Genomic DNA, 13,265 nt, shown 5'->3' with positions numbered 1-13,265 from the left:
ATCTACAGGCAAATATGATAGAGGTAGTTCCTCAACAGGGACTTCCTCTCCTCAGATAGCTTTGTCTAGGTTTGTGTCAGGATGACAAAAGCTATTACAGAAAAGTGGCTGAGGATGAGCCTGAAGCCTGGAAGTTTCCCCGCTTTAAGCTCCTGTCTTAAGTTTCTGCCTTGGCTTCCTTTGATGATACATTGTAAACAACAACATGAAATAAGCCCTTCTCTCCCCAGATGGCTCTTGGTCACACTGTTTACCACAGCAACAGAAAGCAGGATAGAGGGGATGTTATCAGGCCAGATCTGTATGACTCCTAGGAAATGTTTCTTTTCCCAAGGTCTCGCATGGTCCATGAAGCGTTCCCTGCGCCCAACCAAGTTCTTCCTAGAGAATTTCTATCTGTGCCTTTCTCCTGCAGGTGTCTCTGACATTCTTACAGGTTGATCAGCTCTGGCGATTTCTTTCTGCTTTCTTCTATAAAACATTTGTTTGCAGCTCAGGAAATATGAGTGCCAGCAGAGTTCATTAGAATACTTTCAATCTTTTATATTTACAACCAAGCAATTCTGCCAATCTGAAGGTGGCGAAGAAGGACAGCTATTTTCTCTCACATCCAAAGCAAGACTGTGAAGGGACTTAGTCTCTGAATGAAAGAGAAGGGGGAAGTAGAAACCTTCTCATGTTTTATTCGGATGTTAACAAAGAAATTGAGAAGTGTGTTTCCTTAAAATTGACACCATTTTTGTCCCAAATGTTCCGGTGAGTGATAGCGGGCGACAGCAAGCAGGAGCGGTAAGGGGAGCATTTTCCAGGAGCTCGGTCCCGGTGGGAAGTATTACCTCCAAGTAATACACTAATCACTTTGAATCCTGCATATTTTCACATACTGTGTGCATACATACGGATATTAATAACTGTTCCCCAGACGTCACTTCAGCACTTGGAGAGCTCCGTGTTGCTAAGCAAGTGCCGGAGATGGAATCAGATACAGATGGCAGTTGAGCAAAGAGGAATTTACAGAGATGCATGTGTGTGAGGGCCTGAGGTCCTGAGACTCCATGCCCAGAGGTCTCTCATCTTGTGCCAGCTCTGCGTGGTATTCATTGACCCACTCCACTGAGAATACAAATGACATTGCTAGTGTTTCAGAATCCGTCTACTCTCATCATCCCTACATTTCACGCAAATGGTTTTTGCGTAGACTTTCCTTACAGTGTGGTCCCCTAATAGAAACCATAGATATATGTGTACACTTTACTCTTTTGTATATGTGTTCCATCTCCATATTTACAACAGTATATCTTAGAGGAATTCATATTTTATAATACACATAAGTGAGTGTGTGTATATTATATAAGAGGAAAAAGAGAGAGAAGGAGGGGGGAAAGAGCCTCTTCTCCATACTACCTGCAGATATCTCCAACTAAGGTTGAAAATCTTGTAGTATATAGGGCTCCAGTAGGTGAAGTGGCTTGCTTAAGGTCATATGTGTGGTATATCTAGACCAAACCCAATTCTTCTACCCTGAAATTTACAATTACTCTTGTGCTTCATGTTCATTTAAAAGAAAACACAAAATGGGAAGCCTTCCGTCAAGTGACTATTTAACAGTATTGTGTAAAACAGTTCACACAGCGGATGTGGCCGAACCGGGCCTGGAACCTTGTGCTCTTGACTCAGATCTCCATCCCATCCTGCTACCATAACTCCAGGTTTCAGTACCCAGCAGATAAGTCTGCGGCGTGCCAACCTGCTTCTGAGAAAATGAAATGGTCATGGTGGCGTGGATGGTCCAGGAGCGTCACTGGTTCTGGAATCATCCTGGTAGACTTCAGCAGCAGCCCAGGCAGTATCTCAAAGAAATGTTTTCATCAGAGAGAGGGGAAAACTGAGCGTGCTCAGGAAATCACATTTGATAGGTCAAAGACACCCCGACGGGATGTAGCATTTTTGTAAGAGAGTGTGCACAGCCTGAAGGAGCGCGAGGGCCTGGGACTCAGTCCTGGTTCTGCCATTAATTGCTATGGGATCTTACTCAAGTCAGTGTCTCACTTAGCATTTGTTCTATGTTCTGTGTTACTAATAAGAAGATTGAATGAGATAATCAACACCCTACACATTCGGGGCCTGTCTGAAGCCTCTCAGGAGCACATTCTAGATATTGGGTCTCGAAGTAGACAAGGAGACTAATTGGCTTCCTACAGAGATTGTGCCAATTGAGACTACTGGTGCCGGCCTTATATGTCAGGGTCATATTAGCTGACGCATAGATCGCTGTTGGATCCCTCAAAGGTCAGCTCTGCTACCCACTTCTCAGCTCATTCACGAGGTTATTCGCATGCCAACTCATTTGATGAAGGGGGAGATGGTCTTATTTGCAATTCCAGATGAGCCAGAAATTCAAAAGATTGTACTTAAAACGTGCATTTTTGCCTTTTTGTGATTTAAATTTGTATCTCCTCTTGGAGCAGGGATTGAAAGGCAGAAATCTTTTAGTAGCCACACAATGTTAATAGTCTGTTTTATACTGCTATGACATAACAGCTTAGACTAGATCATTTGTAAAGCACAGAGATTTCTTTATAGATCTAGAGATTGGCTTTTCCGACATAAGACACTGGCAAGGTTGTTGACTTGTCCAGACCCCTGTGTGCTTCCAGGATGGTACCGTGTTAGTGCATCATTACTTAGTAGCTTGCTGCATAAACCCTCTTAACGGCCTTCCCAAACGCTGGAGGGAGATGCCCTTGTGACCTTATCATCTCTTCAAGGCCATACCTTTTAATTTGATGACATTGGCTAAACCTGAGTTTTGGAGAGAACATAGTAAATAAATAATAATAAAATATGTCTAAGATAAAAAGGAGAATGCAGCTTTGAAGGAAATCAACCAGTAAGTTAATTGACAAAGTGTGTGTGTGTGTGTGTGTGTTCAATGCTTGCTTTCTTTTGTGAAATGGAATGTAAGAAGGACAGTTGAAAAAACCCAACTCCCCTTAACAAGATGAGTCCTGGTTTTCCATCTGTAAAGAGAACTTCCTTTCACCTGTTCATGCCAGCATGTTTATTATAGGTCACGTACACATCCCCACCTCATTTGTAGGATATTCTTTTGCCTGAGCTGATTTGGAGAAATGAGTTCCAGAATCGGAGCACTAAACTTTCTGCCATTTCAGCTCTCATTGTTGGGAAGAGGGTGACTCATGGTATTTGCTCTAAAAGATTATTGAAGGTTCAGCTGCATCAACATGTAAGAAAGTTTCTGAAGGCTGCAAGGCACTATGTTAAAGTAAGGAACACTTGTTGATGTCCGGGGCAGACACACACTGCCTGCAAAGAAGCATCCCCAGAGGTCACCACAGTGTTAGGCTTGCCCTGGGATAACCACAATAAACTACACTATTTTCTACCACAAAATCTGAAAGTAAGTGGGCCCATTTAACCTCTGAATGGAGGAGCTAAGGGTAATACAGATTTTCATGATAGAAACCAGGGGATAAATTCAACCATACTGCAAAAATAAATGTTCCAGCCGCGATTGCTATTCTACTTGTTAGTGTCGGTTTCTCTGTTAACAGATCAGCCATGAATGCATGCTAAAGAGGATGGCGTCAGAATGAAAAGTGGGACTACACAGTGCCTATGTATAGAAATTAACTCTAGAAGAAACTGGCATTGGTCAAAAGACAGGCTAGTATTCTTACTTTTATTAAGTGTGTTCTATGTTTCATAAACATTCTTTCAGGCCACATGTGTTTAGGAATTTATATTTCCCGAGTTAGTTGGTGGGTAGACTCTGAAGCTAGACTGCTTGGGTTGAACTTTCAATACTGGTCTCTCAGGCTAAGACGAGGCAATCTGTCTGTGCCACTTTTTCTTCAATATGATGGGGCTATACATCTGACAGAAGATTTGCATCTAGACTTTACAGCCAATGCAAAAATCTAAATAATAAGAAACCAAATGGCATGCTAACAATAAATAGGGCAATGCAAGGAGCATGTGGTTCTCAAAACTTAACCGCAAATGCACAGTAAATGTGGGCAATGTTCAACCTCACCAGTCATCTTGGAAACCCAAATGAAAACTCCACTGAGATTCCATTTTACCTCCATCCCAATGCAGTCATTACGAAGACAAATAACAGGGAGAGTTGCAAAAGCTGTGAGCAGGAAGGAGATGCCAGGTAGGAGTGTTAATGAGAATGCGATGTAGTTCACCCATTCTGAAAATGAGCATCACGGTTTCTCAGATGGCAACACATGTACCAAATAAGACAACTCGCCCGCTTGTCGGTACTCACCTCAAAGACTGCAGATCACAGAGATACTTGCATATCCATGGTTTTTGCATTGCTGTTCACACTTTACCACAAGGACTGTAAGGCAGCATGTCACGTGCGTATCAGTGGTTATGGTAGCACTGTTCACAGCAGTGAATTGATGTAATGAGCCTAGGTGTCTGAACAGAGGAGGGATGAAGTTGGGGCTGGAAAGATGGCTCCAGGATTAAGAGCCTTGACTGCTAATCCAAAGGACCCAGGTTGGATTTCCAGCAACCCCATGTGACTCCCAACTGCCTGTAACTACAGTTCCCGGGGATCCACCTCTTCTGGTCTCCTCAGACACCAGGCACACCGCTTGGTGCACAGACATTCATGCAGACTGAACACTTATGTATAAGAAACAAATAAGACTTGAACAATGGCTCTAAGTAGAATTGCTAATTCAGAAGAGTAACGAATGTCACTCTCAGAGGGCCCTGCAACATAAAGGACTCTAGGCCACTAATGAATGCTGAGAGCACCGGAACCCAGGCTTGGCCCCTGATTGGTTATCCAATACAAAGTGGTCAGCTCTGAAAGCACACAATCATGCACGCAAGCACACACACACAAACAAAAATGGACACAAGATGGCGCGTGTGTCTGTGTTTGTGTGTGTACAGTGTGTGTGTAGTGTGTCTGTGTTTGTGTGTATAGTGTGTGTGTAGTGTGTCTGTGTTTGTGTGTATAGTGTGTGTGTAGTGTGTCTGTGTTTGTGTGTATAGTGTGTGTAGTGTGTTTGTGTGTGTACAGTGTGTGTAATGTGTTTGTGTGTGTGTAGTGTGTCTGTTTGTGTGTGTACAGTGTGTGTGTAGTGTGTTTGTGTGTGTACAGTGTGTGTGTATAGTGTGTAGTGTGTTTGTGTGTGTACAGTGTGTGTGTAGTGTGTCTGTGTGTGTATAGTGTGTGTGTAGTGTGTGTGAAGCAATAATGGAGAAAAAGAGGATATCATTATGAGAGTGGGCTGGACCAGGGAGGAATTGGAGGCAGGAAAAGGATAAAGGACGTAGGATAATTATATTTTAATTAAAATGTAGAAATTAATTACTTAATGTTTTTAAAAAGAAAAAGGAAATCAGGCAATGGGGACAAGCCCAGGAAGCAGTATTTTTCCATGGCCTATGTTTCACTTAAAAAAAGAACAACAACAAAGTAATGTCATTGGTAGGAAAATCGATACAGCTGGAGATAATTTTATCAACCTAATTAAGTCTCAGAAAGACAGATATTTCATGTTTTTTCTCACTCGTGGGTCCTTGATTTTACGTGTGTGTGTGTGTGTGTGTGTGTGTATGTGTGTGTGTGTATGTGCACATACACAGGCAAAATAGAAATGAAACTGTCTAGGCTAGCTGCCTTTGGGTTACTATTGCTTTGATAAAACATCATGATCAAATACAGCTTGGGAAGGAAAGGTCTGTTTTGCTTACACTTCCACATCACAGTTTATCAATGAAGGAAATCAGGACCGGAACTCCAGCAGGGCAGGAGCCTGGAGGCAGGGGCTGTGGAGGGGTGCTGCTGACTGGCTTCTTCCCCAAAGCTTACTCAGCCTGCTTTCTTATAAAATCCAGGATCACCAGCCCAGGGGTAGCATCACCCACCTTCCCCCATCAATCACTCATTAAGAAAATGTCCCACTACAGCATGACAGTATGAAGGAATATTCACAATCAAGGTTCCTTCCTCTCAGACTATGACTTGTGTCAAGTTGACATAAAACTAGCCAGCCCAATAGCAAAGGGATTAACAAGAGACAGAAAGGGCTGGAAAGAGGGGGCAGACGCAGCAGAGTGTGAAGCCAAAGTTCTTATACACTTTCTTGAAAATGCCCTTTGCTTGCAGTCATTATTAGGAAAGTATTTTAAATAAAATATTCTTTTTGCAAGTTATAAAGTGAGCGCAAGCATGAAAATAGTTCTATTCGCTGGTAACTTTACTTGCTTAGCCTGTTGGTTTTCCTAGACTGCCCCTCTACTGACATATTGTCTATTATTTAGTTGAAATAGTCTGGCTGTTCGGGTTTAGCTCAATTATTAAGACTCTCATAAGGCCTCTCCATTTGTAGTAGTAAGACAACCACAGGTTCAGAGTGATAGCCCTTGTAGTCTCCCAGGCTAAGGAAACCTGATTTACAAAGTTGGTTTCGTCAACCTTAAGGAAGTTGCTCCACATGGGAAACTGGAGAAAAGGGCACAGGCTCCAAAGCCAGCACAGACAGTAATAATATATGAAATCTCCTGTTGTGTGTGGAGGCCCCCTGATCCTCTGCCCTTGGTTCAGTTGGTTTGTTAAGCATTGCTCAGAAGTTCTGGGTGCTGGCCCTGTTTCCGAGCTCCTGCCTCCTGTTGCCTAGTCAACTTGTGTTTCCTTTATCCCTGATGGCTTGAAGCCTGTCAACCATCCCTCTGACCGTGCCTATTTAAAGCACCGATGATTTTATCTAAAAGATGGGCATTGAGGTCATGATACCTTAAAGGATACCCTCTGCTCCAGTCGCTCGTCTTGCATTCTGAATGCCCTCCCCAAGGAACGGTTTGTACAATTTTGTTAATATAAAGGGGGAACATTTGGGCACCTTTTCTCTGTTGCTGGTTTGTAGAGCTATTTTTAACTTTTGTTCTTTGCTGATTTTTTCTGTGCCTGTGAATCGTAAGGTGCCAGACTGGCTGCCCTTGAGGCTGGTGTCCCTAATTTATCCCAAGAACGGGAACAATACAGGGGGTGGCAGAACTGGTCATGTCTGGGTCCAGCACATTAGCCTGACCTACTCTGGGAGAATATTGCCCAGACATAAAGAGGGAATTGTTTCTGGGAATGCAGGCCATCTGCTTTGGTGGCGAGCAGACAAAACCTTTTGCCATCACCAGGCACTATAATGTTTTTGCATCCAGTAAGCCACAGACATCCATCCTTTCTTTGGGGAAAAACTGCAGTGTTTTTCTCCCTTCCTCCTCTACCTGTCAACATTCTTTAAGGTCAAATTCAATTGCCTGTTTCCTCAGGAAACTCTCAGACAGCTTGCTTGGATGTGACTTCCCTTGCATATTTCTATAGGACGTTCTTCCGCAGCGTGCTGTACATGTATGTAGTCATGGACTGTTGAACATAGGAAGCTGCCACAATCACTGTAAGAAGCACTGATGGTGACTGGTCCTCTTCTTGATGTCACACAAAAGCAGACTGTCGTACTGGACAAAGAGCAGACCCTTGGAGTCTGCTAAATAGATTGAAAACCAAAACATTCCTGTCGAGAGTGGGCTTTTCCTGTAAGCTAGTGATTAAAGTTGTTCCAGGCCCAGGGTAGCTGTCCAGCTCTGCAGATCCCTTATGAACTCGGGCTCTTGATTCCATGAATCGCACTTTGAGTATTCATGGTCAAGACCCAAACAACTACTTCTGCTGCTGAGTCAGCCACCATGGCCATCACACGATCCCGTCCTTATTTTGGCAAAGTACGTTTCATAGATCCTATGTGCTTCTCAGTATCCTATTAAGTGATCTTTTGACTTATTGAAAGAGAAGTTAATATAGAAAAATAAGTGCGTTGACTTATACTTAGTTCATATTATAAAATTATACTTCTCAAGGTAATTCAGCAGGTTCTTAATAATATTCACATGGCTTGGTCAATTTGCCCCACCTTTCAGTCTGTTTTCTACAATAAAATGTCATTTGTTTGGCATGAAATCCTCAGATGTATACCATCAATTTTCAAAGCATACTCAGTTTTTTAGTAAACCAATAAAGTTTGGAGAATGGTTTTTGTTGTTTTGAGAATAATCACAAAAATTGCACCCAGTGAAAGAAATTAGCTTTCTTATGATGAGTGGAAAAGGTACATGACTTGGAAGGAGTATTTCTAGTTCTGTGTCTAATGCTAAAAAATAAGTGTAAGGGAACTCTTGGATAGAAGTTTATCATAATTGTGTTAAATATCAAAAAACACAATGCTGGGGCTGGAGAGATGGCTCAGAGGTTAAGAGCATTGCCTGCTCTTCCAAAGGTCCTGAGTTCAATTCCCAGCAACCACATGGTGGCTTACAACCATCTGTAATGAGGTCTGGTGCCCTCTTCTGGCCTGCAGGCATACACACAGACAGAATATTGTATACATAATAAATAAATTAAAAAAAAAAACACACAATGCTGAAATTTCACAGCAACACCACTGGAATACAGACAGTCATTTTTATTTTTATTTATTTATTTTTTTTTGTCAGACAGTCGTTTTTAAAGACTTGAACTCTTCCCAGTGTTTGACTGATGATGCTTCAAGTTTGTTTGTTTAATTTTTTAAGGATTCCTCCAGTCCTGCAACAGAATCCGAAGGAATATTTCCAGGACCAAATACAACCCGAAAGAAATCTATTTACCTCTTCTTATTGAAACATTTACCCCTCCCAGTTTCAAGTGTGAAGTGGCTGTCAGTCCAATGTGACGGGGTGCTGAAAGCCTTCTTCAGTGTGAAGTCACTCCATAATATTTTATAATGCCAGATCCGCAGCAACGTTCATACAGAGCTCAGAACTGGCAATGCAGCCGTGGGGTTGGAGTAGACACTACTCAGGCAGGGCTGCTTGGGCATGAAATTAGTTAAATATCTTCTGTGACTTAACTTTCCCCGTCTTTAGAGTACGAATAGTAAATCCACATAGAGTGCCATGAATAGGAAATGAGCTGATCCAAGAACTTCAAGAAAATGTTAGCCGTCCATGAGCTAGTTCATGTAGCGATGGCGGTGGAGACCGTGGTGGGGTCCCTGGTTAGGGTAATAATACCATTACTGCTGTGTCTCTAGCTGCTACAGGATGAGCCTGCTGCCTCCCTCACCTTGGCTTCTTTGGGATGACCCAGGAGTTCCTGTGTAACAAGCAACCCTTTATCTTGCAGGCCGCTGTGCTCGCTGTGGGGAGAACGTGGTTGGGGAAGGGACAGGATGCACCGCCATGGATCAAGTCTTCCACGTGGATTGCTTCACCTGCATCGTCTGTAACAACAAGCTCCGAGGACAGCCTTTCTATGCTGTGGAGAAGAAGGCCTATTGTGAGCCCTGCTACATTGTAAGTCCACACACTGGGTCTTCATCTGCTCTGCCTTCTTTGACAAAACACCAGTCACTCCACATAAATGTCGCCATCAATGCTTTGAACTTCAAAAGATGTGTGCGTGCGTAAATTGCCATACTGTGTTTATATGTGTGTGTGTGCGTGCGTGTGTAATTAGCATCATAGGCGGTCAGAAAATTGTGTTGGGAGACAGTTGCCTTTCAATTAGTGGTTTGCCAGAAAGGTTTCCTGGCCTCTATGTAGAAACGGTATGTTCTCTGTGATGTCTACGAAAGGTTGCTCGTTGGCAGAGTCCTAGGTCCTGTTACTCAGTCTCATTCTGCAATTGAAGTCCCAGTACTTTGGAGAAGACTTAGTAGATGGGTGGATTTATCAGTGGTCTTCCAAACTTCTGGACTAATGATCTCTGGAAAATTATTTTTAGTTCCCCAATCCCCCAGGTTGTCTGTGATATAGAGAACCTCTTCGTTATAGAGTACCTTGGGGTAGTAAGGCTGTTCTGTTTTAAAAGAACAAACCTATGCTTAGTGATTGAACATAAGTCACATTTTCTCAGCATTTTACATTGCTTTTTAATCTACTAAGCTGCCTTCCGATCTTGTGGTTGATGAATAACAAAATGATTTCCTGTCCAAAGTAAATTCCTTTGCTGTCTTTCTGGCTGTGGTTTATATGTGGAACATATTTGTGGGAAAAGTAGTACCTTTTGCAAACCTACAAAACAGCCTTGGTTGTCCCCACTGCCAAGCCCTTCCAACATTAAAGAAACCTTGAGGAGCTGGGCGGTGGTGGCACAGGCCTCTAATCCCAGCACTCGGGAGACAGAGACAGGTGGATCTTTGTGAGTTCAAGGCCAGCCTGTTCTACAAGAGCTAGTAGCAGGACAGCCAGGGCTGTTACACAGAAAAACCCTGTCTCGAAAAGCCAAAAAATAAAGATATAAAAAAAAAAATAAGAAAAAGAAAAGAAAACTTGAGAATAGGTACTGGACTCAGAAATTTGCGGGTCTCCAGAGTTCGGAGTTATTGGCATTTCTGCCTCAGTTGGTGTCTTAATGAGGGTGACTGTTGCTGTGGCAAAACACCATGACTAAAAGAAACTTGGGGAGGACAGGGTTGGTTTCAGCTTATATTCCCAGGTAACAGTTCCTCACTACAGAAAGTCAGGGCAGGAACATGGAAGCAGGAACTCATGCAGAGGCCATGCTGCTTACTGGCTTGCTCCCCATGGCTCACTCAGCCTGCTTTCTTATAGAACACAGGACCACCAGCTACAATAGTCTGGGCCCTCCCCCACCAATCACTAAATATAAGACAGTGCCCTACAGGTTTGCCTACAGCCCAGTCTTACGAGGCATTTTCTCAATTAAGATTGCCTCCCTTTTCAGTGACCTTAGCCTGTGTCAAGTTGACACAAAAATAACCAGCCCAGTTGCTAACAATATTCTGGACCCATTGAACTTATTGAAATGCAGGGCTGTACAGCACAGAGCTCAGCTTTCCATACTGAGATTTTATATATATTCACATGATATTACATTGCATCTCTTAGGTTCATTTTTATTTTGTTTTCCTTCCAGGAGCAACATAAACACATGTAGTGTCATTATATTGTCATCAGCTGAAGATGGGAGAAAAAGAGAAAATAAACCATTTTAAGGTCACTTGCCTAGCTTCTTTAGAAGGGAGAATAGAGATACAGGAAAGAGGTGACTTCTGCTTACCACTGGACACAGCCAGGGCTGTATTAGCCACATGTTCTTCTGGTCCTGTGATTTGGGCAGTACTGATTGTATTTATTCAGACCATAAATGCCATGTTGTTCTGGAAGCCACTTTGTCTACATAAAAGTCTGGGCTGTGAAATCTCACCTCTTAGATCATTCAGCCCAAGTACCACCCTTTGAAATCTTTGCTGAAAAGAGGAAGGCCTCTTGTAAGTCTGACCTCGTTTAAGTGGGCTGCACTTTCTAATGGCTCAGGACTCTGTTGTAAAACCCTTTTCATTGCTGCGAATTTGGCAGTAGCAGCAGCAAGCCCTAGCATGCTTCTGACATGGAACAGTTACTTTTTTTTTTTTTTTTTTTTTTTGGTTTTCTGAGACAGGGTTTCTCTGGCAGTTACTTTTTTATAGCTCCTGTTTGGTCCTTTTTTTGACTGTGTCTCTGACTGTTGCTATTGTAGCAATGCTTTTGTGGAAGATTTCTTCAGCTGTTCAATTTTATGCTTTTTAAGCAAGAGTCTCACATCCAGTACTAAGAAACCATGTAAGAGTATGCAGAGAACATGCGTTTGAACTGGATTCAGTCAAAGCTTTCCATCTTAGACAAGTTACTTGATCTTTCTAAGCCTTGGTTGTCTTATCCATATAATGGAATTGGTGGCACTGGTTTCCCATAAGACCCCTGAAGATGGAATGAGGTAATCTTTGTAAGCACCCTTGGTCTGCTCAGGAAAAGCTATTGAACGAGCATTCCATTTGAGCTTAATTATAATTAGATTTGGTGACCTATTTGCCATTCCTGACGTGTGCAGTGAAACTCAGACGCCCTCTGCTCTGGGAAGCTGTTTCGCTTCTTAGATCTACCTAGCTCCCCTTTTTCTTTTCCTTAATGTTTACTTTCCTGGGTGAGTAACAAGGCTTCAATTTTGTATTTTTAATCATTTTCTAGTGCATTGACTCAGAATGCAGACTGTTGCAAGGATAAGCTATCTGAGATTATTTAGGATGCTAGAACTCTCTGCTCTGGTCGCATATCGTGTGCTGCACTTATAGCCAGGAAGACTATCTGGGAGATATTCAATCATACACTTGGAAGAGCTGTGTAAATTCAAATAATGAACTTTACTATCTCCTTCGTGATTTCTCCCCATCGTAAGAACCTGTAGTCGGGGCCCTTCTTTAATGACATCTTTCCATAGCTACTTGGAAAGATAATTTAAGTCTTATCAGAATTCAATTCCACTCTACTCAAAGACCTCCTGTCCAAAATTGATTTCAGAGTTCAACACAGGCCTTCAAAAATATTAGCAGTTCAACTTCTGCGAAACTTTTACGGTTCTAATAAGCTGCATGCTGAACCTACAGAGAGAACAGAGAAAAAGGAAGTCAGTGTTAATCAGGACAAACTTGTTTTGAAGGTAGACTTGGTCAAACGGACATCACTAGGGTTCATTGTCTCTCTCCAGCAGCTAAAATTCTAGAATAAGAGATACTGTTTATGTGATTTATGCGGGGAGCTTCTTGTCTCGCTGCTGGACATGGGTGTCCCAAAGAAATTGTCAAGATAGCCAAGAAAATTAAGTCCCTGGGCATCATTTAGACGGGAGTTTCTTTTCTCTTTGCTTTATTGTTGTTTTTACTTAATTGATGGAATAGGAACATCAAAGGCAGTGACTTAGTTAATTATTTCTTTGTAAGGACCAACCACTCATGTCTGACTCTTGATCTAGGAGTGAGGCCTGTAAAACAAAGATTCAATTTCTTCATAATCAGTTATTGATAAGCCTATAATCACATTTATATTTAATATTTGTATACTCTGACATAGCCTTAAGATCTCTTCATTGTGCACCAGCACCTGTGGTCAGTTGGATTTGCTTCGCTGGGGTAATGTTGTGCTCTTCATGTGTGCTTCCCTTGTTTTCTGTTTATTAGCCCAGTATGAATATGTGTGCAGTGTGCCTCGGCAGCGCTCGTCACTGTTAGCCTCTAACCTATTTAGGTTTACCTTATGTTTATGAACTACATTCTAAAGCCAGATATATTTCCCAGTCTTCTGTCATTGCAATATGCTTAAAGAACATTGAGTAAAATATTTATGTCATTCGAATGACTTAGCATTTTTTTTTTCATTTCAATTTCCAACTCAAGTAA

At 42.2% G+C, this 13,265-nt stretch overlaps 1 protein-coding gene across 2 annotated transcripts in view; it reads left to right on the top strand.

Moving 5' to 3' along the window:
* The window catches only part of Lpp (LIM domain containing preferred translocation partner in lipoma), a 623,722-nt gene that overhangs the window by 507,437 nt on the left and 103,020 nt on the right, over nt 1-13,265 (top strand). For both annotated transcript variants that reach the window (XM_057763582.1, XM_057763583.1), the window contains exon 9: nt 9,215-9,384. In XM_057763582.1, coding sequence (XP_057619565.1) covers nt 9,215-9,384 — 170 coding nt within the window. The remainder of the gene's footprint in view (nt 1-9,214; nt 9,385-13,265) is intronic.

This window comes from Chionomys nivalis, chromosome 3, assembly GCF_950005125.1.
Source record: "Chionomys nivalis chromosome 3, mChiNiv1.1, whole genome shotgun sequence".
Taxonomy (NCBI): Eukaryota; Metazoa; Chordata; class Mammalia; order Rodentia; family Cricetidae; genus Chionomys; species Chionomys nivalis.
This window is presented reverse-complemented; position numbering and strand designations above follow the sequence as displayed.